This window comes from Chelonia mydas, chromosome 2 (genome assembly GCF_015237465.2).
Source record: "Chelonia mydas isolate rCheMyd1 chromosome 2, rCheMyd1.pri.v2, whole genome shotgun sequence".
Taxonomy (NCBI): Eukaryota; Metazoa; Chordata; order Testudines; family Cheloniidae; genus Chelonia; species Chelonia mydas.
In genome coordinates, this window is record NC_057850.1 from 154447659 (window position 1) to 154474739 (window position 27081).

General features: G+C 38.8%; 1 protein-coding gene across 4 annotated transcripts in view; it reads left to right on the plus strand.

Moving 5' to 3' along the window:
* Nucleotides 1-27081, plus strand: part of PTPN3 (protein tyrosine phosphatase non-receptor type 3) — a 274154-nt gene that overhangs the window by 128772 nt on the left and 118301 nt on the right. For 3 of the 4 annotated variants that reach the window (XM_043540415.1, XM_043540416.1, XM_043540418.1), the window contains 5 exons: nt 1999-2087; nt 8295-8358; nt 16982-17154; nt 23095-23229; nt 24272-24448. In XM_043540415.1, coding sequence (XP_043396350.1) covers nt 1999-2087; nt 8295-8358; nt 16982-17154; nt 23095-23229; nt 24272-24448 — 638 coding nt within the window. The remainder of the gene's footprint in view (nt 1-1998; nt 2088-8294; nt 8359-16981; nt 17155-23094; nt 23230-24271; nt 24449-27081) is intronic. The other variant, XM_043540417.1, reaches the window with a different exon arrangement.

Genomic DNA, 27081 nt, shown 5'->3' on the forward strand with positions numbered 1-27081 from the left:
ACATCTCTCTCTCTATATACTATACTAATATATTTATACTAACTGAGCCAAGAGAGCCATCTAGAGGAGCATTTAGGCTATTGAAAGTTTTCTTAAGAGAATCCAGCATTACCTTAAAAAGTGTGTCATAAAATTTCTGCTCTCCTGAACCAAAGCCAACATTTTAAATATTGGGTTCCTAAAGTTAGGAACCCAAATCTGTATTTAGGCATAAATATTCAATTCCCTGTAGAAATATGTATATTATAAGATGAGTACATACATAGATCACAGTGAGCTAGGAAGTCAAGGATTACAATTGTATACTGGACTTAAAGGAAACGCCTAAAACTTTGGCTAAGCTATATTTTTCCTTTATACACAGTAATTCTGAAATTCCTGTGTGAATAACTTCACCCTCCATGAAAAAGAATTCCATAGATATGGTTTTAATGAGATTTAAGATCAGTGATGAGAACCACAGGACGAAGAGGGAATGTTGTTTGGCTGAAATCATAAGCTTAAAATTTATTCTGTAACTTATCTAGATTCTACTTGTAGACAATAATTTGTGTCTAGATCATGGTTAATGTGCATGGAGGTTGGACATCCTGCAATATCAAAGCTGGTTAATGATCCCAGTATTATGTCCTCTTGATTGTCACTTGTATTCTACTACACCTCTACCCCAATATAACGCGGTCCTCGGGAGCCAAAAAATCTTACCATATTTTAGGTGAAACCACGTTATATTGAACTTCCTTTGGCCTCAAGCATTTCTGTTATTAATACAGTATTTGATGCAAGAAGTTTTATTCTTGGTCTTGTTTTAGAAAGGGCACATCTGATGTCGTCCTTCACATCAAGCCCGGGGTCGGGGCTCGCAGCCGCGTGCCCCTGTCGGGGTCAGGGCCCGAAGCCGGGGTCGGGACCCGCAGCCCCGCAGCTCTACACAGGGGTCAGGGCTCGCAGCCATGCATCATGGTCAGGGCTTACAGCCCGATGCAGGGGTTGCGGCTCGCAACTTGCAGCTGCGCGCTGTGGTCAGGGCTCACGGCCGCCCACATAACCAGGTCGTGACCCCCAGTTTGAGAACCAATGTTGTATATGGGACAGAAAACCATTTTTGCTTTACCGCGTTATATCCAAATTCGTGTTATATCAGATCGCGTTATATTGGGGTAGAGGTGTACTTTATATAGTAAATTCCTTATAAGGCCTCAGTCCTGTACATCCTGTTGTGCACATATTTGAATTTTACACAAGAGTAGTCTGTTGAAACATACACGTACTATTGATTTTTCAGGATTTCATGTATGTTGGGAACACCTTTATCACCATCAAAATAACAGCAACAGGTGCCCAAAAGAAAGGAGTTCTGACAAATTAATTCACTCTTAGGCTGGGATACCTCTTCTCCTTGACCAGAAGTCTAGGACCTTTAATCCTGATCTGGTGCACCAGAACATGACACTATAATGGACAGTAAATTTGACCTGTTATGCATATCAACATGTATGTGGTCCCAACCCACTTTTATATAGAGAGCTTGGGTCATCTCTTATCCAGCGAACTCTCTGTTAGCCTCTAATTGGTAGGTCCTTCTGGAGTCAGAAAGAGGAATTCTTTTCCAAGTCCTCCCAAACAGTCAAGTATTGGGAGACTGGGTGCCGAAGCTTCTAAATTCTTTGAACATTTAACTGACTGACCAGGGACAAGAGCTCTACCCCACAACCGCCCGCCGTCGCCTTACAGCAGTCTCTCCTACTGACACAGACAGTGCTAAACACAATTGCATGAGGTTACAGTATAATGCTTCTCTGAATAGCAAGACTTTTATATTGCATTATAGGTCGGACAAAGTTAGGACAAATGGTGCAGAAATCTTACTCTTTGAATTGTAAGCCTTTTGGGTTGTCTTTTTATACTTGTATATGGAAAACCCATGAATGAATTCACACACAGAAAGAACATGTATTTCATAGCCATCTGTATTTTTACAATATTTTTCTTTTTCAGGATCTACATAATCTAGATTTGATGATTGGAATTGCTTCAGGAGGTATTGCTGTGTACAGAAAATTTATTTGCACAAGTTTCTATCCCTGGTAAGTGTTACTTGTTTCTATTTCCTTTAGTAACCAAGAGTTACAACTGCTGTTTTCAATTTTCAGATAATATTTTCACATGGCATGATGTTTATTCCAAAGAGGAAAAATCTATTACAGAAGGGGATAGGTTAAGTTTTTGTGATATGTATATGGTTCTCACCGGGGTTGGGTTAAAATGAAAGCTCTGGACTGGGGACCTGATCCTACAAAGATTCATGACTGTGAGTACCACTGAGTTTAAAGGAGTCGGTTAGAGTTCAGAGACAGACTACTCTCCTATATGAGTTTGCAGGATTAGGATGCTGGTGACCCTCCACATCCCCTGTCCTTAGACCCAAATGACTCTGGTTAATTTTTTTAATATTGCTAAACAGCTCAGCAATTAATTGTGGATGATCAGCAATTTTATGAATTTTGGTAAGCGTGGCATTTGCTTTTGTGAAAGAACGTACATAACCAACAAAAATGACAACTATTGGCAGTTTTCAGGAGGAGCTGGGATAAATGAACAAGCAAAAATGGAGTAAAACAAGTCTACAAGATCATCCAGGATTGGCTTATAGGTTTGGGATCTCCAAAGGGGAAGATACTTTGATGGCTGTGTAAAGCTGAAAACACTAGTATATGCATTCATTTTTGATTGGGAAAGTCCCATCTTGGTCTAGGAAGGAGACTCCAGAGTTGCTGACCTCTATGCAAATCGATTGAAATGTTTTATACATGTTTGGCCTTAAGATTCTGGAGAGGGTCCAAAACATGATTCTTCTGAACTCCTCCACTTACTGACCCTTTCTGTGTAAAAGTGGGATTATTTGCACATCCTTCAACCTGCTCAATTGTGGAACCGGTGCCTAGCTGCTGGTGCATGGTATTAGGCATAATTTACAACAGTTTTCTGGGGAAAGTTTCCAAAGAAGTCTGTGCAAAGCTCCCAGTCCTCACAGAATAATACATTGTGGTGAGTTGTAGATTCTCCTCTTGTGCCTCCAGTTATTTAACTACAGGAACTACAGATAACCAGAAACATTAATATACCTTAAGTACTCTAGACTCCCCATCTTTTTATCACAAACCTAAGGAACGTCTGACAGAATAAAGCACTAAAATAGATTATAAATTTAAATTGTCTATCCTAAACTATCTTTTTTTTTGCTTATTTCCTTCATTTCTATCCTTTTTCTCCATTCTTTGAAATGTATCATCTTTTGAATAGTATGGCCGTCATAATTCACTTGGGGATAATGCAACCGTCCCAAATTCATGCCAGTACAAATTTCATACCACATCATGATGATGTATGTGTTCCTGTGTATAATTTAGTGCATGATAAAATATAGATTTTTTTATGCACCTCTGATTCTCTTGAAATCTGCCCTATAGTCCTCCTTTATTAATTCTAGCCATTCAAATCTTTAAATGCCTTTAAACAGCTGCTATTTTTAAAGATGGTCTGCCAAATAGATATTTTCTTCCTTTTCACACTTTTACTCTACCAAAATTACTGACCGATGGTCTTGGGTAGGCAATATTTAAGTCCTGCACCAGTGATGTATAAAGTCCAATATCATGTGATCTTTCAGGTCTAGAAACAAAAGTGTTATTCCATTGAAAAGGTATAATTCACAGCTTTCTACAGCACTTCTAGTCTTGCAAGGTGCAGAAAGTTTGGATACTGGAATTTCGACATTATGTATAGAAAGCTATTTTAAGTAATTCTTTGAGTCTTCAGGCTTATATAAGTTAGACTCATAATAGCTGGGGTACCAGGATTTGCAGGTGAAAGTATGAAATTGGTAGGAACAATCCTGGAAACGCTCTAAAATAGGCTCTTTCCACACCAAAAAAACCACTAAAAGCTTTTATATATTGGAGAGAGGCTTTATTGGTCTCGTTTCTGATTGCATCGATACATCATTCATGGCTCAGCCATTCATAAGCAATGTGGTACACTCAAGTCATTGTGAGAAAATACAGTGCCCCACCTTCCTATATTATATATGCAGAATGTATTTTGTGTGCTTAGACATATTATAAAAAGATAGAATATGATAAATTTCTATAATGCCCTCAATGTATTTCACTTGAAGGATTACAAAGCCTATTGGGTGGAGGTACTTGGGTGGGGAAAACGTTATATAGTGACAAATGGCTGAAAAGGAGATAGAGTTCTAATAAAAAGCTAAATCCTGCTTCAGTTTACACTCTGAATAACATTGTTGTAAGTCAATGGGGCTTCTTGTGGTATAAGTTCATCAGGATTTGACACACACTTTTTTGAACTCAAGGTGGCAGCAAACACCGTCAAAGTGCTCTTTCAAAAAATTCTGGAACAATATTCTGCAATATTAATAGACAGCAAAAATAGAACAACGATGTTGTGTGCCGGGCTGGATTTCCAGCTGGGCACAGTAGACACGTGCCTGGGGGTGCTGGCATTCCAGGGGCACCAGACCTCTCTAAAACTGTGTACAACACCAAGGTCTGCTGTAGGCAGCGGAGGCACTGAAGATGCTGTGGCTAGGGGTGCGCAAGGTGTAAATCTGGTCCTGGCTGTGTGATAGTAGCCAAAGTGGACAAAAAGTGCTGAAGGATAGATGTAATAAAAATACCATGTTGGCAAAAAATGAGATGATCAAAACAAACTATATAAGAAAAATGAGATGATCAAAACAAACTATATAAAAAAAAATCTAACAGCTTTGTCAGTCTGAATGAGAGTCTGAATGAGTCAGTATGTTTCTGAAAAATAACTTTGGTTGGACTTGCCCCCAGATTTGATCCATTTTTTGGGGGGGAAAACAACTCATCTTAAATGGCACCAGGGGATTCCAAACAATTTCCATATTAGATTAGCTTATTTTGCAAGTAAAGAGGCTTTTTCCTAACACACAAGCTACAGATTTCCTCCAGAATCTGAATATATATTACATCACCACTTACAAAGATGCAACAGATCAATTTCTGTTCTTTGTTGTGTGTGCGCAGTCCCTTCGCTTTGAAAACAATTGCAACTTTGGAATGGCTTTTCTGAGAAGCCTGCAGGACTATATTAAGGTTACTTGTTATTACCCAAAATCTAATTGGCTTCCTGCTTGAATTGTGGATTTGATATACACAGAAACTTCCAGATTGGTGGATGAGAAAACAAATTGACAGCTAAGGAAACTTTTCAGTTTAAGTCTAAAGTAGCAGCTTTGTTTAGGTTAGCTTTAAGTATCAGGACAGACTGATCAGTTTGTTGAACTCCCTTGGATTTCTGTTCAGTCTGAAGTTCTAAAGACATAAGAATGGACATACTGGGTCAGACCAATGCTCCATCTAGCCTAGTATCCTGTCTTCCGACAGTGCCAGATGCCTCAGAGGGAATGAACAGACCAGGCAATTATCAACAGATCCATCCCCTGTTGTCGAGTCCCAGCTTCTGGCACAGACACTTGAGGTTCTATTGCCAGCTACATAATTTTATTTTTTCTGATCTCAGTAAATGAAAGGAAAAACCTGAGCCAAAAGATTTGTCATCTGTAGTGGTACAAAACTACTGTGTACTTTAAAAGTAGGCAGTAAAACCTATTGAATTTGTGAACTTTACAGGGAGCCACTGTAAAGACTGTAAAATGAGTGATAAGGGTGGCTGAGTTACCTATAAGAATGTGAACAACTACATTGTATACAGGTTATATTCTGGATGTGACATGCTTGAGCACTCATGAAATGTAAGTCTTCTAATGACAGCATAATCCACTAGAAAAACAAAAAAGGAAGTCTCATGGATTACTGTTATTCACTGCCATTCACTTAAAAAAATTGTGTGATGTCACAGCTGCTGGTTATGAGATAAAATAAATCTGTGTCCTTTTAACAAGTATTTTGTGCCTTGAATTAAACTGCTGGAGTGGTACTCTAAAGAAGCAGCACTGGCATTGAAGAACAGACCATCCTGAAAGTGAGAGATGGTTATGGGGAGAGGAAGGAGTAACAAGAGGGAGTCAACAAGCATAGTAGGAGTGCAGCAGCAGAGAGAGAACAGCCTGTGTAGCACATGGATTCAGTGCTCAGAACGAGGTATTATATAAAATAAAACATTAGAAAATAATGAGACAATAATTTCACCTGTTCGTTTAAAAAACAAAACAAAACTGAAAAAACAAACTCCACCATGTGGAACCACCTTGACCTCTTGTAGGTCATCAACAGATTTGGTACCCATGTCCTTTAAATACACAGTACAGACTTCTACCGCTTAAACCAATGGTAAATAGTATCAGTGTTATGCTCTTACTTTTTCTGTAGCCTAGCCAGTAGAGAGGGACATGGCATAAACTTTCCAGTAGCTTACACAAGTATTTGCTAGACAGCAGAGAAATGCTGAGAATCAGAATCCTTGGGTTCTGTTCCTCGCTCTGTTTCTGATGATACAGCCAAGAGCACAGTTTTGGTACATTCTTTCTGAAAGGCAGTGTGGTACCGTGGATGGGATTTGACATATTGCAGACAGATTCTATTTCCAGGTCTGCCATAAGTGACACTGTGCAATCTGTTACCTTATTGATAAAACAGTTGAATGTCCTGTTTCCTAAGGCAGGAGTGTGAGACATTGCTCAATAATAAGAGTTGTAAAGTGCACAGCATTAACACCAATTAGTAGAAAGTGGTGGACTAGGACTTCAAGTTAGCTCCCAACTCAATTCACCTTCCCCTAAATCAAAACAGGGTGTGGTTGATGGGTCCCCTCTACACCCTCTATCTAGAGCTCTAGCCCTGTGACAGCTATGTAGGAGAGTCTGTGAGGATTGGAAGAAATCCTCAGTACAATTGTCATGTGCGAAGCTCCAAGGGTCTGCAGCATACTCAGTTTAGGTACAATATTCTGAGATTTTAGCAGCAGCCTTCTATCAAGTATTACTGTGCATGTGTAAATGGCAGTTTTCAGATTTATAAATTGGCCAAATCTGGATTTTCTTAGGGATAACGCATCTCTCTAACTCCAAATATCCCTTCATCAAATTTCTTCTCCCAAGCATGCAGGAACTAGAGAGCTTTAACAAAAAAACAAAAACAAAAATTGGAAATTTTAACATTGGCAAAACTACCTATTTTTCAATAGCCTTTTTCTTGGAAACGATGGAATGACTTTGAAACCTTAAAAAAAAAAATTCTTGAGACAAAAGAGACAAAAACCATCATGGAAAATTTCACCCTGATTCAGCTAAGCAGATATCATCAGGCTTATATGAAAAGTGTTAGACAAGCTTTAACTATAGCCACTATTATCATCTCTGCCTATAATAAAAGAATTTGGGAAGTCACCACTGACACGTGTATTTAGAACATCAGAGCTCATGTTTGTTTTTAACTATGCTACATAAAATATGTAAGGATATTACAATATTAGAGATTTGATCAATCTATGTAAGGAAAATCTTAGCACTCAGACCTGTGTCTTCCCACCACTCTTCCTCTCCCTTAATCCCACAAAAGCAAATAAGTATGTGATTAGAATGTTTAATGGATAACCACCAATTATTCTCCCGGGTGTTTAACAGTACAGTAGCATAGGATTTTTCCAAAAGACAACTCTAAAATGTGGCTTCCTTTTCATATTCAAAATATTATCAATAATGTGACACAACTATTACTAATAGTAATATGACTTATATTGTCATCTGCTCGGAGACACATTTTTGATATTGTATATGGCCTAATGTATCCTGTTATCAAAGTCCTACTCTTGGTACTACATTGTTACAGTATGGTTCATTAGTTACATGAACTCAGTGTCATGAACTGTGTGCAGACAATGAAGTGGACAAACTGATTCCATTGGGTCTTTGCTGCAAGTACATCATGCAGCTTCGTAGGCGAGAATTGTCATAGGAGGCTTCCTGCTTATGCAACAGTCAAGTCTTACAGAGTAACTATTGAATAATGATTTTTAAAAGATGCTTTCCATTGGCCAAAGTTACTGCTCCTCTCTCTTGCTCCTGTGGGGGGTGGGGTGGGGTGGGTGGATGTGTGTCAGTTAGCTGCTATTCTTCACCCAAGAGGTGGTTGCATTTTATTAGTCGTGAATCTGTAATTTTATAATGTACTTCAGGATCTTTTAAGACTGATGGGCATTATAAACATGTGTTGTGTCACTTTTTCTTTGATTGTTTTACTCTATTTTTATGGGTTGTTTCTTAGTGTATTTTGTTTCTTTTTTAGGATGAACATATTAAAAATTTCCTTTAAAAGGAAAAAATTTTTTATACAGCAACGGCAAAAACATGTAAGTAGTTCAATGTTTATTTTCCCATTTCATTTATCAAATTTTTAATCAGTATTCTGTAAATTCTTTTGACTTGTTGTGAAAGGAACCAGGGTAGTAATTTTAGCCTTAAATTTCAGTGGCAGAGGAAGTTGGCTTGACAGATGCTCTCTGTCCTTACTCGGTTGCTCCATGTGGCTCTGCCCATTAAGTTTCCCCTTTCCTTCCTCCACTCTCTCTGGCTCCCATCTGCTGTCACCTTTTCCCCAGAGTCCCCTTTCTCCCCATTCTTATCCCCACCCCCTCAAGTTTAATTGTCGTCCTCCCCCCCCCCATACCAACAGTACTTACTTCATTTCAGTATTTTTGGAGGTGTGAAGGGTCCGGGGGACTACAGAGGGGATCTTCTTCAGAGGGGATCTTCCTCCGTTCACTCACATTCAGCTGCCTGACACTTTCCATCAGATTACCAGAGTCTTGCTGCCCTTTTCTCAGATACTCCACCTGCTGGCCAGCTGCCTGCAGAATCTTCTCTAATGGTTAGTCTACCCGACCTGGTTGTGGTAGCACAAGTGGTGACTTGGGCTAGTGGTCCAAATACAATCTCTTCTGACTGTCTGGGTACATACTCAGGCGGCTAGTCCTATCCACCACTTGTCTGTGTTGCCAGAGCCACACTGCTATTTTTAGCATGCTAGCCCCAGCATATATGTCTACCCAAGCTGGGAATTACATCTCTCAGCTGCTGAGTAGATGTACCCTACGTGCAGATGAGCCACTCTGTAGCTGAGTGTCTCTCAAAGAGGGCATGGAGGGAGAAGACAGCACTGCAGGACACACAATGTTGGGCACTGCTGCCCTCCATTCTCCCAGATACCTTCTGTTCCCCATGGGACTTAAAGTTGAAAAGTGGTAGGGGATGCATTATGGGGAAAAAATGGCAACTGAAACATCTGGAGATAAAGGAGATAATGAGTGCCTTCCGCAGTACAGTAATTATACAGTAGTGTCTAAATTGGCAAAATTGGATGGTATACATGGAGATAGTTAAAATAATTGAAGTCAGAATACATTGCTCACTACAAGTTTTCTTTATAAGGTATTTTTCTTGAAGCTCACACAGTGGCAAAGAAACAGTACTGCAGCTGATAATAGATTCTAATTAGTATATTTTGATCTAGCTGTTTCCTCTAAGTCAGTGGAGAAGCTATTCAATCTTTTTTTGGGGGTGGGGTCAGGTGGGAAGCTAATTAGTTAGACTATAACAGGGGTCAGCAACCTATGGCACGCATGCCAAAGACGGCACGCGAGCCCATTTTTAACGGCACGTTGCTGCCTGCCGGGGCAGCAGCAGCATGCCATTAAAAATCCTGCCTGGCCCTCTCTTCTCTGCCTCCTGCCCCCTTCCGTGAGGGTATGGGGAAAGGGGCAGGGGGCAGAAGCTTGGTCCTGCCGGCTCCCCGCCTCTTCCCGCAGTGTGCTGGGTTCCTGCCCCTCCTTCTCCTCTCCGTCCCTCCCTGCCGGCGGATCAGCTGATGGCCCTTGTGAGGGGGTGGGGGAGGAGCGGGGTCAGTGTGCTCGCTGCTCCTGGCAGAGGCAGGGCCTTGGAGAAGGTGGGGGTGGAATCGGGGCATACCCCCTCCGGCCCCCTGCCGTGAGCACCCCACGACCCCAGCCCACAGCCCCAGCCCTCTGCCCTGACCCCCCCCCCCCCCCCACACACACCCAGCCCTCTGCCCTGAGCCCTGCAGCCCCGCATACCCCCCAGACTCCTGCCCTGAGCCCTGTACCCCCCTCACACACACCCAGCCCTCTGCTTGACTCCTTCACCGCCCCCCACGACCCAAGCGCTGACTCTGGCACCCCCACACATACCCAGGCCCCCACACCTGATGCCCTGACACCTGCACCCCCCTCACAGGCCCCCAGCCCTCTGCCCTGACTCTTGCACCCCCCCACACCATGCACCCCCCACATCCTGACTCTTGCACCCCACACATCCCCACTCCCACCCTGAGTACCAAACAGGGGCTCCTGCACCTCTCCCCCCACATTCTGACCTGCACCCCATCACCAAATGGGAGCTGCCCAGGTAAGCTCTCCACACCCAAACCTCCTGCCCCAACCCTGAGCCCCCTCCCTCATTCTAGCTCTTAGCCAGACCCTACACCCCAACCTGCAGCCTGCTCCTTCACCCCCCAGCCCTGTGCTCGGTGTACTCCCACCCTCAGCTCAGTGCAGAGAGAGAGAGTAAGAGAATGGGCCAGAACCAGGGAGAAGGTAGGTACCAACTGTATGTGGGCAGGGCAGGGACCCCAGACAGGCAGCGGGCTGAGCGGGTCCAGGAGCCAGCAGATGGAACTCCTGAGTGGCAGCGGGCTGAGCCACTCAGCCCACTGCTGGTCTGGGGTCCCAGCCACTGGCCCCGCACAGCCCACTGTCGGTCTGGGCTTCTGGCTGCTGGCCCCTTGCCAGCCGGGGCCCTGGCCGCAGGCCCCGCTCAGCCCTCTGCCAGCCTAGGTGAGCGGAACCCCAGACCAGCAGCAGGCTGAGCGGGCTGGTGGCATAAGATCAACATTTTAATTTAATTTTAAATGAAGATTCTTAAACGTTTTGAAAACCTTGTTTATTTTACAGTACAACAATAGTTTAGTTATATAATATAGAGACTTTTATAGCGAGAGAGAGACCTTCTAAAAAACATTAAAATGTATTACAGGCACATGAAACCTTAAATTAAAGTGAATAAATGAAGACTTGGCAAACCACTTCTGAAAGGTTGCCAACCCCTGGACTATAACATAAAATATAGACATCCATACTTAGTAATGTGTAGTCTGAATACTTTTGAAGATATTTGCATGTGTGGATTCTGTTTCAGTGAAAAATAAACAAGTTTTTTAACAACTAAGGCTGTAAATTTTCCCATGTCATAATTATATTTAAATTTGGGAGTGTCTTCCATCTGCACCCAAAATATTAAAGGAGACAAATATGGACATCTTCTTGCAATTACTGTAATCCTAATCCTGATCAAATATAAAAAGAAATGACAGTTGTTATCCTGGAAAAGTTGTCTCAGGCTCATTACTAAGTGAAAAGTTTTCAGAGGCTCTCAAACACCTGTCTCTTTGGGGAAAAAAATAGGGAAAAAAACTGGTGATTTGATGTAGCATTCTGTCTGACTTTGGGCTGTTTAGAAAGGGGGATGACTGCAGGGTTGTTGCTTTAAAGATAAGGTTGAATAATGTGTTCGTGTGTGGCTGAGTGGCCCCAGGTAGGTCCCTGCAGAATGGCAGAACAGCAGGTAGTACAAGGAAGGGAACTTTCTCATGCCCAGGGGAGGTGGTGTTCTCCTTATTTTTAAATTGAACAGTGGTAGAGATCTTACACAGAGTGTCAGAGGCTATGGGGAGGCATTCTGTGCTCTTAAGGCCTCTAATAAATAAATGAGGATATGGTGGGCCTCTGCATACCAAGTGGGACCCATAAGTGTGGTTGGCACACCAATTCAGAGGGTGCACAGGGCTCCCAAATTTAGCTGCTTTATTTTTGGGAGAAGGAGTGGGGAGACTCAAAGCCTACCAAAGATGGATGTCCAGTAGTTTGCAAACTATTTCTACTAATTAGTTTCTACTAGTTCTGCAATTTCTACTAATATATTATTTGCAAATATTTATCGATGGTTTATGTAAATAAATTTCAGCTTAAGGTTGGTTGCCAACTGTTCACTTATTCGCTCTGAATAATTTGTGGTGAGTGATAGGTCACTGAAGTCACAAAGTATTATTTCTGTTCCCTGATTGGATGACTGAAATACCAAATAATGAACAGCGAATTCTCTGTTAACTTATGAATATTCTTGTGTGCAGATGAATACTAGCATATATATGAATAGCAGCAGTTCCCAAAACAGTCACATGAACAAAATCCCCTTTGTGTTAATGTTTACAAATAGGGAATAATAAAAGAAATGAATGTGGTCAAACTGAGCAACCAGTTGGTACTTGAACAAATGCATTTTTTTAGTATTTGATCAGCTCTAGAAGTAGATATCACTTTAAACATATTTGTTCACTACATAAAGAGTTCTTTACTCCTGTCAAAAAAGTTAATTTACACATTCAAGAGAGCTGCATCAATTTTGAAAAGGGCAGTGTTCTCAAAGTTCATTCTGTTGAGAAGCTGTTTATCTTGTTGAAAAATGACAGTTTGAAAGCTGTGATTTATAACTATCCACATCTCTTCAGTCATCATTTCCTTGTGTTTCATAACAATGCACAATGATCATAGTAATGCAAATGGCATCACACTTAAAGATCCACAAAACCTTAAGGAAAATAGGACCAGCTGTGTAACCTTTGTCTTCCTCTGTTTATATGACAAAGCAAACCAGGTGCACTGTTAAGTCTCCTCTCCAGATGTATCCATCGTTGTCAAATATATATGTAGGTCACAAGTGAAGGGGGACATAAAGCAGCCAATTCTGCAGCCCAGTGATATGGCTTGCTCTTCTATTACTCTGTCTCTCAATGAGAGGGTATGCTTACCTTGAAGACCCTGTTTTTCCAGTGCAGGTGGGACAATTAGGCTGCCATTGGCCTTCTCCGGAATATCAGGTGGCTCAGGTGGGCTTTGAGGGGAGGTGGCTGAGTATATTTTGGTCTTGGGATGTATCAGCCCTTCATTTCCGAGTTCAGAAGGAAAAGGTTAAATAAGACTGAGGAAAAATAGGAGATTGGGAGGAGAAGGAAAGACCAAGATGGATGGGGAAAGCACAGCAAGGAGTAGATTCCACAAACCACCTAAGGCTTCATGAGTAAGGTTTCTTTATGGATCATGATGTTGCTACAACATCTCAGGCTTTGCCATTGCAATATTTAGATGGATGGTATTTCTTGAAAATCTGGAGAAGGTGCTCAAAGGCCATGAATACGTGCTCATTTAAGACATTTTATGCACTTCAAGCCTGTTGATTCATGACTCATCTCAATCCCGAGTCGTCCTCCTTTTTCCTTTTCAGTACTTTTTCTCTTCTTACTCTTTGTGTGTGTTTTCCCATGCCAGCTGTTCTGGAGAAACAGCTACTCATCAGTTCTTTCCTCCTTTTGCTGATCAGTTGTTCAGCAGGGAATATCTAACACTTCTGATTTTACTGAAGAACTGATCAGAGGATGGGGAAGGAATTGATTAATCATATAGTGACTGATGCTACTAAAGCGCAGCTTTGACATTTGGGTTTAGTGGAAGCTGTAAGGTGCAATGCTGGGAGTAGAAGCCATGCTTGTTTACTAGCAAAAATTTTAAATGCTTCAAAAAAGTGAAAAGTTTTATCCAACTTGTTTGTTGCTTACTGAACACTAGCCAATGTAGCTCTATTTTTACATATATTAAAATTTCACTAATTTGCTATTCTGTAAACAACACATCTGCAAATCTTCTCTAATTGTTAGAGGCATCACTTGATTAATCACATTACTGACTGCTGAGTCTATGTAGGTTTTGGAATTACAGGGTACTCCCCATTAACTCCTGGGAGCCCGCCGTTACTTTCATTACCCCAGCATTCAGTCCACAAACCTCTCTAATTGACACTACAGTCCTCACAAATTGTGAACTATTGAAATCCAAGGGTGCTAGAGTCTGATCTTGTAAAGGGATCATAAACATAGGCCCCTACATCCACTTGTAGTTCCTTTGACTTAGTAGGATTCTGCATGGGTTTAATGGTCAGTGACTGGGGATCCCTTTGGAGGATTATGCTCTTGGTGAGCAAAAAGTCTTTTTCTCCATTTTAACATTTTTTTCATTGATTGATAATTTTTAAAAAGTTGACTGGATCATCCTCAAGCCTTCCAAAATGAGATAAGAGCAAGCATCTGAATTTGCAGCACACAAAGGGAGCTTTTTAAAGTTATCGGTGATGGACTGCAAACGCTTTCTCTTGTCCAGCAAAAATTCAAGTAGGAAATACTAGGTAAATTTCATCCCTGGCCTGTAAACCATACATTTTTAGCATAAAGTGTTGAACATAAACATGAAATGTTCAAGTTAACAAATTCTTATGGCTAAAAATTAGTATTACAGCTGGACAGAATTGTTTCCAATTTTTCCCTGCATTGGTCGTCTTTTGAACAAGTATGTCAGTTTAAACATTTTTAACCCGTATTGCAAGTGAGGAATCAGCAGGATGCTAAGAAATGCCAGTTGCTGTTAAATCTTTTGATACAGTATACTTTTTATACATGGCAAAAATTTCCCTCCAAATCTTCACAACACGTATTTTAAAAGTTTTGTTTCAGTGTAAGCACTCGAATAGAAATATCCGTGATCACCAAATACTGTTTTAGTTCCAGTATGATTGACCAAAGTTGAAAAACAAGTACATTATTCTTTTCTTGTATAAACAGATCCATGTTAAATGTTTTAAAATATATATGAGGAAAGATGCATGTTAGACTAACTATAAAACAGATTACCATTTAAAATATCCACATACAAAGTGCCAAATCCTGCTCACCTTTCTCAAGGAGATGCCCTAATAGGGTTGCATAAGTATGGTTTGTTACAAATAAAGTGATTGATTAAAGTATGTGGTATTTAACAAGTAGTAGTTGTGAAATGTTGGCTCTCTGTATGTGTTTTAGCTGGTAGGTGATGTTTTAAGAATTTGGGTCTACCCCAGTTATGAACTCAATTGTTGGAAAGCGGGTGAAAGGTGCCAATAAAATGTCAGAATAATTTATAACAATAAATGCTGATAGAAGAAGGTACAAAAGGGAAATAAAAAGGTTAGATTAGTCCAAACAAAACTCTACTGATACCACCCAAGGACTGTGTAAAGATCGTGACTATAAACAAAAGATAGAATTGGAAATTAATAGACCAAAACTGGTGTGTGGGAAATTAGACCTAATTGGGGCACAAAATAATGGAGCTGTGAGCTTTTCCAGCCATCACCCCTTTTGGGGGTCTTTAAAAGAGACTTTGGGAGAAATCATGACACTAGGTGGGATGGGTGAACTGGAAGAAGTGAGCTTTACCATCATGACTGCCACCCCGACCATCTGCTGGGACTGAGGGATTCACTATGAAACTGTTGGTTCTTTATTGTCCTGATTGCGAAAGGCATTGTGACCAGACGGAATCAAAGAGAGGGAACTGAAGACATTACCACCTCTACCAGGCTTGGCTGAGTCCTAACAGCACCTGGAATGTGAGACTTAAGTTCCTGCTGTCACCCTCTTTGTTGTGTGTCCTTTTCCTTCTCTCTCTCTCTCTCTCCCTGCCTTGTGTTTAGTAAGAGTCTGGCTTAGTCAGCAAGACTGCATCTTTTGCAGAACTGCAGAGAACCTGTGATCAGAGACACTGCTAAAAGCAACATGTTAAACAGCCAGAAGCTGGCGTACGTTTGCTAGCTTTCAAAGTGGCTGATAAGACTGTGTGTTGTGCTTGTGTTTCTCTGGTAGCAAGGTTGCAAGTAAGAGGCAGCACCAAAGAAAACTGCATTTTCTGTCTTTGCTGTTCTTTTTTTATCTCTTCCTCTGTGTGTTGATCTTATTCTGCCTTCGGAAAAGCAACATCAAGCTTAAACAACAACAGCATCTCCAGCCCATCTCAATTATTTCTCTTTTCCCCAAAAAGGACAGTTATTGCCATCTTTAATATCATCTAGTCTAAAAGGCTATTAAATGGAGTGGGGGAGGGGAAATGTTTCCTTATAAAATCTTTCTACAGCTAAAGGGAAAGGGGACAAGAAATATTGTAAAAATGAAAACATTATTTAATACTTTATATTTTAAGGGCTTTAATTGTTCCCTCCCCCGCTTTTTCTGTATCTTTAATAAAAAAACGTAAAAGATTTTTAGTGGTGGATTGTTGCCATGGAACTAAGCAAACCAAGGTGTCTCTACACAAAACCCTGAGCCTTGTTTAACTGTTTAGTTTGGTGGAATGACAGGGTTATGTTAGCACCTCTGACTCTCTGGACCTATTTATTTCATTGAAATTAACACAACAGTGATATGGTGGTGATAGCCTTGTTTACAGTGGTCAGTACCATGGTCAGTGCTGTCAGCTTCTGTAGTATGCTTTTTGGGAAGTCTCTATATCTTAAGTAGATGCTGTCCCAAGTAACTTAAGAACTGTTTTGAGTTTGATTTGGGTTAGTTCTAAACAAATCGTCTGTTAGAATGTACTCCCCATTGAATTTTTGTTTTTCCCTAAACAATGTAGGCATATAAAACTCAAGTGAAAGATTTTTTTGTCTTTAGTTTTGGAAAGATCATTGTTTGAAGATCTGATATTTTAACTGACATCTGAGCAGTCTGATAACTTAAGCAGATTCCACAGTTTTGTCAATGATATTTAACTTCGTAAAGTGTGGTCAGAAAAGTGATTGTAACACCTCTTTGACATTTCAGATTGGTTCTCCATCAATGAGTGTTTTACCACTTGAAAATAGTCTACGGAGACATCAATTTTATTTTATTCTGTTGATTCTTTGCACTTACTGATGACTTATCAGTTTAAAATTACTTTTAGTTGTAAATTGCCTGTTAGCTTTACTTGATTTTTAAATCTTTTTCTTAATATGGTCAATCTGCATATTCTATACTGATACATAATATGTTTGTTATTCTAGAATGAATCCAGAGAACATATAGTTGCCTTCAACATGCTAAATTACAGAGCATGCAAAAATCTTTGGAAATCTTGTGTAGAGCATCACACGTTTTTTCAGACAAAGTCATCACTACCTCATGAAAGAAAGATATTATCCCATTATTGGACCTTTGGTTCTAGAAACCCAACAAAGTGAGTACAGTGCCTAAAGACGTGACTTTCTAATTAATTTGAAAATTCATTTTCAAGTCTTGTACAAAGTTGAAAGTTCAGGACTGTAGTTCATTAGTTGAATCCTGTTTCCAGTGCTATCAGAGACTTGGTAGGTAACTTTGAGTAAATCAGTGAACCGCACTGTGTGCGTTTCCCCAACTGTAAAATAAAGAGAAACTTAATTCCTCACAGAACAGTTCTTGAAGTTTTGTTGTTTGCAGAGCATTTTGAGATCTTCAGGCAGAAACAAGCATAGAATTGTAGCATGGTATCCTTATTATGGAACCTCATTTTATAGAAATATTTCATGCCATTAAATTAAAAATAAAACAAAAAAAAAAGTTCTTTATTTGGATTTAAACCTGGTTCACCAGGGTGGTTTAAAACCCGCATAGTTCAACTGTGTACAAAGGTATAAGAGAACCAGAAAGTAAAGTGACATGAAACTAATGACAAAATATTTTTGCAAAACGGACTTGTCTGTTTTCCCTTTCTAAGTTGACAGAAATAAGCAGTTTTAAAGATGAAAAATTTACATTTAGTTTTAATAATCTCCAGTTATGTTAATAGCAGAGGTAAGAAAGCTTTTTTACAATACTGTTGTTTTTAACATTCATAAAAAAAAGAGTAGACCGAAAAATACAATAACGAAGCCTGCATAATTCAAAATTGGTTTGAGTTTTAAACTCAAATCTGTATCATGCTCTACAATAAATATGACTACATTAAATGTTCAAGAATCTGTTTTCAATTAATCTTTTATAATACATTAGGATTTACTCTAATACTTAGATTCTATTACCAAAGGAATTAGTGTTTTCAAATAATTAGGAAATAAGTATAGCTGGAAGAGATTTTTTTGAACAAAAAGCAATGCAATGCAAAACATATTTAAGCATTTGGAACATTGGTGGGTCAGGAGCTGCTGCAACACAAGCTCTTCTAAATTCTGTGTAACTATGTAAAGATGGGAAGTTTCAACTCTCTGTAGTGAGCGAGCAGCAGGACCTGCTGGCTGCTAATTTTTTGAAGAAATGAAAGAGTCTAGTTTTATAGGTTTTTTTTCCACCTTTCCTGATTTGGGGCAATTTTTTCAGACATTAGCATGTAAATCATACCATACGAAAGAGTTGTGCTCCGTGGTTCTAATTTGCAGGTACAGTTTAAGCATCAGTATCTGAAAATGTACTGTTAGTCTGTCTTTCTAATGGGATTAATAATGTCTCCATGGCACTTCTAGAACATAAGTATTAAGGCTACAGATTGAGCTTCTCAAGAATTTATTTGATGAAGAGACAAATCCTTCTTCCTTACTCATGAGGAGTCTTGTAATGAAAAGCATAAAAGGATGATGCACTGTAGAGATACTTATATATATAAGATCTTATGTGTGTATAACAAGAAGAAAATTCACAAAAACAGGTTGATGATCTGGGAAGGCAGTTTACAGAAATCTTCATTACACAGCAAGAAAATGTCACTCTCCTGTTGACCTTTCTAGAGGAATTTGACTTCCATGTTCACTGGCCTGGAGTGAAACTTCTACATCACTGTTAAAACCATAAAGGACAGCACAGCATAGTACAAATGGGTGCCTTTCATTCACCATGGACATCAGAAGTACTATATATATAAAATCTATACCTTTTCTAAATTGCTACTCTAAATACTGATAGTTATATCATGTACAGTTTATTTAGTACTTACAGGGAGGGCAGCTCTCCCCTCTCTCACCCAGTGGAAAACTATGTAATTTGATAGCCAGTAGAATAAAAACATCATAAATTATGCTGTCTGGGATTGTATTCATAGAAGATACTCAAACAAATATATAAATGTATTTGAAAGTAACTGCTATTGCACATTTTAAGCTTATGTAGCTTAAGGAGGGATTTTTGTAGACAGTTTAAAAAACCGTTTAAAACAAAAATATAAAAAATAAAACCAAATCTTTCAAATCTTCCTAGTTTGCACAGTTATACCTGCTCTGAGAAAAGAACCATATGATGTAGTTTCTGTACATATTGCATCTAATTGCAAAAACGTTTTCTTAAGACATTTTTATTTTAGGGTAGTAAAAGACCTATTTTTTTTAATTGATATACCCATCTTCTGCTGCAATTGCTGCAGAGGTGTAAAGGCAAGTAAATTTAGAGGAAAATCCAAGGATTGAGGGTACTCAGAGAATCTTTAGTCTCTTTTGGAGAACTCATGATCAAAGTCAATTTAGGAGAAAAAATTGAAAATCTAGAAAACATTTTCTTAGCATTTGTTATAAAGTGTTTTAAATCTGAGCTATTTGTCAGTTATTAGATACTAGGGGTGTCGATTCATCACAGTTAACTTGTGCAATTAAGAAAAATTAATCGTGATTAAAAATTAGTTGGGATTAATCGCAGTTTTAATCACTGTTAAACAACAGAATACAAATTGAAATGTATTCACTATTTTGGATGTTTTTCTACATTTTTAAATATATTTAAATTACAACACAGAATACAAATTGTACAGTGCTCACTTTATATTATTTTTATTACAAATATTTGCACTGTAAAAATGATAAACAAAAGTAGTATTTTTCAGTTCACCTCACACAAGTACCATAATGCAATCTCTTTATCGTGAAAGTGCAACTTACAAATGTAGATTTTTTTTTTTACATTAACTGCACTCAAAACAAAACCATATAAAACTTTAGAGCTTACAAGTCCAATCAGTCCTACTTCTTGTGCAGCCAGTCACTCAAACAACTAAGTCTGGTTACGTTTCCACAAGATAATGCTGCCCACTTCTTGTTTACAATGTCACCTGAAAGTGAGAACATGTGTTCGCATGGCACTTTTGTAGCTGGTATTGGAGGGTGGTGAAGCACTGGAATGGGTTACGGAATCTGCATCCTTAGAGGTTTTTAAGTCCGGCTTGACAAAGCCCTGGCTGGGATGATTTAGTTGGGGTTGGTCCTGCTTTGAGCAGGGGGTTGGACTCGATGACCTCCTGAGGTCTCTTCCAACCTTAATCTTCTATGATTCTCTGAATTGAAAAATACTATTTCTTTTGTTTTTACAACACAAATAATTGTAATAAAAATAAATATAAAGTGGGCACTGTACACTTCGTATTCTGTGTTGTAATTGAAATCAATATATTTGAAAATGTAGAAAACATCGAAAATATTTAAATGAATGGTATTCTATTATTGTTTAACAATGCGATTAATCATGATTAATTTTTTTAATAGTTAGACAGCCCTATGAGATACTGTACCAAACACTCTTCCTTGGGAAGTTTGAGGAGTCTTTCTTAGAAATTGGAGGATTTTGACAAAGTGAGCCTTCCGTCCATCTTTTTCCTGACACTGCGTGTGTAAATTTAAAATATTTTCCACTTCTCCCGGACGCTGTTGGCAGTCATGTGTGGTCTTGACGTGATGGGTTCTATACTTCAACAAAGCACACTCATTAAAAGCCTTACTATATATTTTAAGCAGGCTGCCTTCTCCTTTTCAAGAGTAAACACTCCTTGGCTCTCCAGTTTCCATCAATACATTGAATATGAAAAAAAACTAGAGATTTCTGCCATCTGGCTAAGTAATTATTATTTTGTCAGCTTTATTAAATGAACTGACTCCAGTTAAATGTAAGATTTGTTGTTTTCTGCCCAAAGAATGAACTGTTGCCAATCACATGGCCTTTGTCTAAGATAGTAGACTAGCTACAGGAACTCTTATCATTCTGGGATTTGAGCCAGAACAATTACAGTACACATGGCTTCAGTTTCAGTAACAAGGTGAGCACATAAACTTTTAAAAATGGATAATAGCCATGGGTTCTAAAGGAGATTAGCCCCATCCTAGCAAATGAGCATGGTTCTAAAACAAAAATACTCCAAACAAACACACACCCTCAATATCCCCCATTCCTCCATTTTCATGTAGGTCTTCAAATCAAACAGAATGATGGAATATCTTAACTAGATTGAGATCTTTCTTGAGATCCAGAATAGATGTTTTTCTAAAAGATCTGCTCTAGGAATTATTTTGGGGAAGTTCTATGGCCAGTGTTATATAGGAGGTCAGGTGAGATAATCACAGTGGTCCCTTCTGGCCTTGGAATCTATGAATATGAGAATAGGATACATTCAGTTCCACTTCCATTTGTGCTTTTCAAGTCAACTTTGAAATGAAGTTTAAAACCATAGATGAGAAATCCTTTGATCAGAACTAAAAACACCCAATAGACCAACTTAAAGTATTTAACTACCATGTGTCCTGGAGAACAAAAATCATGTAAAACTAAACATAATTGTTTTATTAGAATGAGGGAGAATTGGTTATATCCAACAATCCACTGCATACATAAATAGTATTGTGTGCTCCAGGCTTCATAGCTTTGCAAAGCTACGAATCTTAACCCATGCCATGCAAGTTCTGTCCAGCACAGAGCCAGAGGGTGGAGTCTCAGCTGATATAAACTATCACAGCAGGAAAAGAGAGCTGCTTCCATACTTAAAATTATTTCCCTCTTTTTGTTATGTATCACAAATTGTCCCCAAAAGAGGAAAAATAAAAAGATAATTTTTTGCAATATGACCTCCTGAATTTTACGGGAAAGAAATGGTAAAACAGTCAGGAAATAAAAATGAAGGAAAACACCTAAAGAATGTATAGAGTTCGGGAAATGTATTGCAGAAATCTAAAGATCTTACTGCAGGAATTTAGATCTACTGTGATCTGGACAACTGCTGACCAGTTAGAGTTTTAAGGTAGAAGAGCTCATAAATCACAAAGTCTATGAATCCATCCTATGTGTTCTTGGAATGCTGGGAATCCCTGCTTTCTAATGATATAACATTTATCTGCTATGACCATTTATGAGAAAATGGACCTTATAGTTTCTGCTCCTTCATTTGAGCGCTACTTATTTTTGGCATGGTTCCAGATCCCAGACCTCACATCACTTACCTCCTCCACTCCACCTACAGTTTTCATGAGAAGTGTAGGACTTTCCCCATGACTCACTCTTAAATGCAGATCATCTTAGCAGTTGTTACCAAAGAAATTAAAAAAATTAGCAACCTGTCTCCTGCTACTCTCTCTGCTTGCGGCTGTTGACTTAATAAGCCACTTCAGTGGAGCGTGGTGCTTGTTTCTGGAACTAGGATAAAAATAAAAAATTAGATGTGTGGCTAACCATTAGCTAACATAACATTAAATAAAAAAGCACATAAACAAGACTGTCCTATAATTCACCATAATGCTCACTTTTTTTCTTCAAATTATTGGGTGTTAAAGCTGATTGTGCCAATATTGCTTTAATAAGCATATGAAAACTTCCTCCTTCTAATACTTACACTAATTGGTGTGTATAAGTTCCATAGAATAACTTTTGAACAAACAAATTTAAGAATGAGGCTCTTAATTATATCCATACGCATTGTCCTATTCTATCAGTTTTTATATATACAGCTTCCAATCACTTAAATGAGAATTACATGTAAATAAGTGCTGCAGAACCAGATCCTAAATGAAGAAAAAATCTAAAGTTTTTGAGAGAATTTAGGCAACGATGAAATCATCACATTATTAGCTTTAATAAAATAATTACGGCATTAAAATTATTAATCAATAATTACATCTGTTAACTAGATTGGAATTCAGATTTGCAAAACAAAGGAAGAAAGAAATTTCTATCAATCTAATGTAATAAAAAAAAACAATTTGGATATGAATTAAGGAACCAAGGATACCTTGCTGAAATGAAAATGATTGTTTTTCTTCTGTTGGGAGTTTTAAAGCATTTCCTTTCAATTGTTGAAACTACAAAAGGCTTAATTGGTACTTGTGAAATACATTTGCATAAATGTAACTGATTTTAGTATTCTATATAAAACAGTTATTTAAAGGGTATTATTTCCTTTCAGGTCTGTAAACAGCCACTACTTCAGAAAAGTCATAGGTGGGATGGTATGGAACCCAACTATGAGGAGATCTTTATCTGTTGAACATCTAGAGACCAAAAGCCTGCCTTCTCGGTCTCCTCCTGTTACCCCTACTTGGTAAACAAAGTTTCAACCTTACAAAAAATAAAGGCAAATTGCTCAATTTTGTTGTACATTTACAAAACAGGACAGTATATAATTTAATATAGTCTTTATATATATTTTTAAAAGTCTAGGTTATTTTAAAAGAAGTAGTCTACCAAGAAAGTTGATCGTAATATCATATTTCAGGGAAAAATCAATCAGTTCATTTCTTTGTCAAAGCACATTTGTATTACAGGTTTCAGTTTATTTGCTGCACTTTGTACATTGTACGGTCACAAGATTTTCAGAAATATTTAATGATCATTAATATCATTCTGAAGTGTATTAACAGCAGTGTTGAATGTAGAATACAGGAGGTAATCATCCTGTTCTGTTCTGCACCGGTGAGGTCTCAGATGGAGTACTGTGTCTAATTCTGGGTGCTACACTTTAGGAAAGATATGGACAAATTAAGAGCATCCAGAGGAGAGCAGCAAAAATTTAAAAAGTTTTACAAAACCTTATGTCTGAGGAAAGGCTGAAAAACTGGGCATGTTTGGCTTTCAGAAAAGAAGACTGAAGGGGAGACATAAGTCTTCAAATATGTCATGGGCTGTTTATAAAAAGGATAATCAGTTGTTCTCCGTGTCCTATGAAGGTAGTAGTAGTAGCAGTGGGCTTAATCTGCAGCAAGAGAGATTTAGGTTAGATATTATGAAAAACTTTCGAAGGATAAGGATAGTTAAGCACTGGAATAGGCTTTCAGGGGAGGTCGTAGAATCCCCACTATTGGAGGTTCTGAAGAACAGATTAGACAAACACGTGTCACGGATGGTCCAGCTTTGCTTTGTCCTGTCTCAGCACAGGGTGCTAGATTTAATGACATCTCAACATCCCTTCCAGCCCTATACTTGTGTCATTTCAACCAATTTTTCTGTCACTGAAGTAAAATTTACTGTGTCCTGTAATTTAGGTCTCAGGGCACGTATTGCAATAGAATGGAATTAGTTACTTTTGAAAGAGCTTTACAAAGGGTTCTGTCTCAACCAACTTGTGTTCATGTGTTTCCTGTAAGGAGGAGTCCTAGACTACGTCATGAGATTCGTAAACCACGACATTCATCTGTAGACAACCTTACAAATGAGATTGCGTATATTACAGAAACAGAGGATGTTTTTTACACATATAAGGGTTCTCCAACATCAAAGGACAGTGATTCAGAGTTCTCCCAGAACCGCAGTCCACGGAGGAGGTAAGGATCTCTGAAAACAGCAAGTTAATTGTTTTGACTTCAGCTCTTACATCATCTTTTGTAGAGGAACAATATTACACTGAATTAAACAAATTCTGTATTTAAGTCTCTCAGAATTAAAGATTATGCAAAAAATGGGGACACCATAATACTTCATATACAAAGCAACAGGTATTTCAAAATATAGCTAAATGAGAATGTTCTCAGTAACTTGGAGAATTGGAGAAGATGATAAACTTAACAGCCGTTGCCTGCATTAGGCACTGGCCAGAGAAAAGATCTAGAAAAATACATTTTTTAACTTTCATCTTGGTCAGATAATGCAATAAGTAAAATACAGTTTCTTTCTCTGTGGTGCTAAGGAAGATGGCTTCCGGTGAGCTGGATTACTCCTGATCATATGCGCCATGTCACTTGGAGCATTGAGGTGTCCAATCTTAAATGCAGTATATTCTCAATTTTAAAACACAGAGCAAGAATTTCTTTGCCAGCAAAGTTTGAACCTAACCCTTGTCAGGTTCTGTGAGTGATTGTGGACCTCAAACCCGGGCCCCCGGATTTCCCAGGTAGTGCTGAGCCTGTGGCCACCACCCAGCAACTCACCTGAACCAGAAGAGAAGGGGGCTAATGAAGCTCTAGCTCACAGAGGGCCTACTCACAAAGCTTCTGATTGGAGGAGATGTCCAGTCCCACCCATTGGCTGTGACACAGTACTTAAACCAGAAAGAGGCACAGGAAATTGTCTGAGTAATTAAATGAAACTCTGACTGGGTGCTGCTGTGGATCCTACCTAATTTGCCTGATTCCTGAGCCCTGCCTTTCTGTTCCTGCCCTCCTAAATCCCAGACCCCTGTCTGTTCCTGCTACTTGCTTTCCTGTCTCACTCGCGATCCCTGCTTCTACACTGTATTCTGATGCTGACTCAGATTCAACCCCTGGCTTGGCCTCTGGTACTGGCTCTGGCTCTTGGCTTGACTCTTGACTCTGGTTCTTGCTCCTGACTCTAACTATTAGGTTTTACTGCCCATGCCCCGGTCCCCTAGATAAAATTTATACTCGAACCAAAGTGGAGATGCAGTGCTTTTGCTGTTGTTAGTGCCCTGTTTCCCACAGTTTTCAAAGCTGAGCCCCATTCAGGAAAATGACACCAATATTCTCCCTCATAACTTGGCAATATGATAGTAAAGGCCTACACATCTTAATTTTATACATCTTTTGAGCCATGTTGGGTCTTCACCCTACACTTTGAGAAACAGTGTTAATGCAAGATGTTCAAACCACGTATCGTAATTATCATATACAGATTTACTTTAAGTCAACGAAATCATGCAGTTCTAGTTGTAAACCCAGGGATTTAAGTACACTGTCTCCATTTTGAAGATGGCAGAATTTTTATCATAAGGTCACAAAAATGGTTACCTGTAAAATAGGAAAAACCACAAAATTTAATATTACTTGCATAGAGTGCACGACATTTGACTAAGAACACTGCCTGCTTGCCAACCTCACTCACAAAAGTGGGACTGAATACCAGCAAATTAAGTTAAATGTTAGCTGTGCATGCAATAACCATCATAGTACATAAAAATATGTAATGTCACTTTTTTGTGTAAATAATCATAAATAGGAAGCCTTGTCCTCCCACAGTAAAAGTGTAAAAAGAAGTGACAGACAAATTATGCCCTTTCAGCAGTCTTTCAGATCTAAGTTCTTTTAAAAAGAATTTCTGGGAACATTTAGTAATTCAGGAAATCTTCATATGAGATCATGATTTTAACCTGAGCAATATATCTAGTGTCTTGATTTTTGTTTTTACATTATTATGCAGGTGTGGTCATGCCGCTAATATTAATTGCATATCTTCAAGTAAAAGATACACTAACTTGTTATGCTTTCTCACCACTCCAGTATTATCTCTTTCCTTTCTGTTTGCTTTCTTTTGTACTGGCTGGTTGTCTTGATAAATGCTATGAGAACAACTTATTTTTGTGGTATGTCTCACACACTGAGAACAGAGTTCCCAGTTTCACTGAGAATACCACATTTTTCTTTTAAATATGACTTTTGCTGATTAATGGACCAGAACACAAAATGGAGGTTGTATCCTAGCAATTTTGTTTTGATTGTGTTAAACATGCAGGGTAAGAACATCACCATTAGTTCACAAAATCAGATGTGTGTACGTTTATACACATCTCAGGCATTTCCTGGTTGTCTTACAGATGTATTTAAACTATGGTCCCATGAAGCCCAACTGAGAGTGCAGACTCTTAGCTATGAACAGCTATGTGTAATAGGGGTGAAAACAATGAGCTATTGGCACACAGAACAAGTATCTTTTATCAGATTGGCTGATAGGTTTTGTGAAATGAATGGTCATGGATTTTTTTCCCCATCTATTAACATTTGAGGTAGATAATATAGTAACCATAAGGATACTACTTCTCCATAGTTAAGATTGTAACCAGTTTACTGTAGCTGACTACCCCCTCTAAACTCTGACATCCCAACCTTCTCCCCCTCCTCCCCCCCCCCACACAAAGGCAGCAAATCTCTGACAAAATGAGGGAAAGTTTGAGGCTGCTGAACATAGAGAAGAGGAAGATCCTCTCGTGCTATCTTTGTCCCCATCT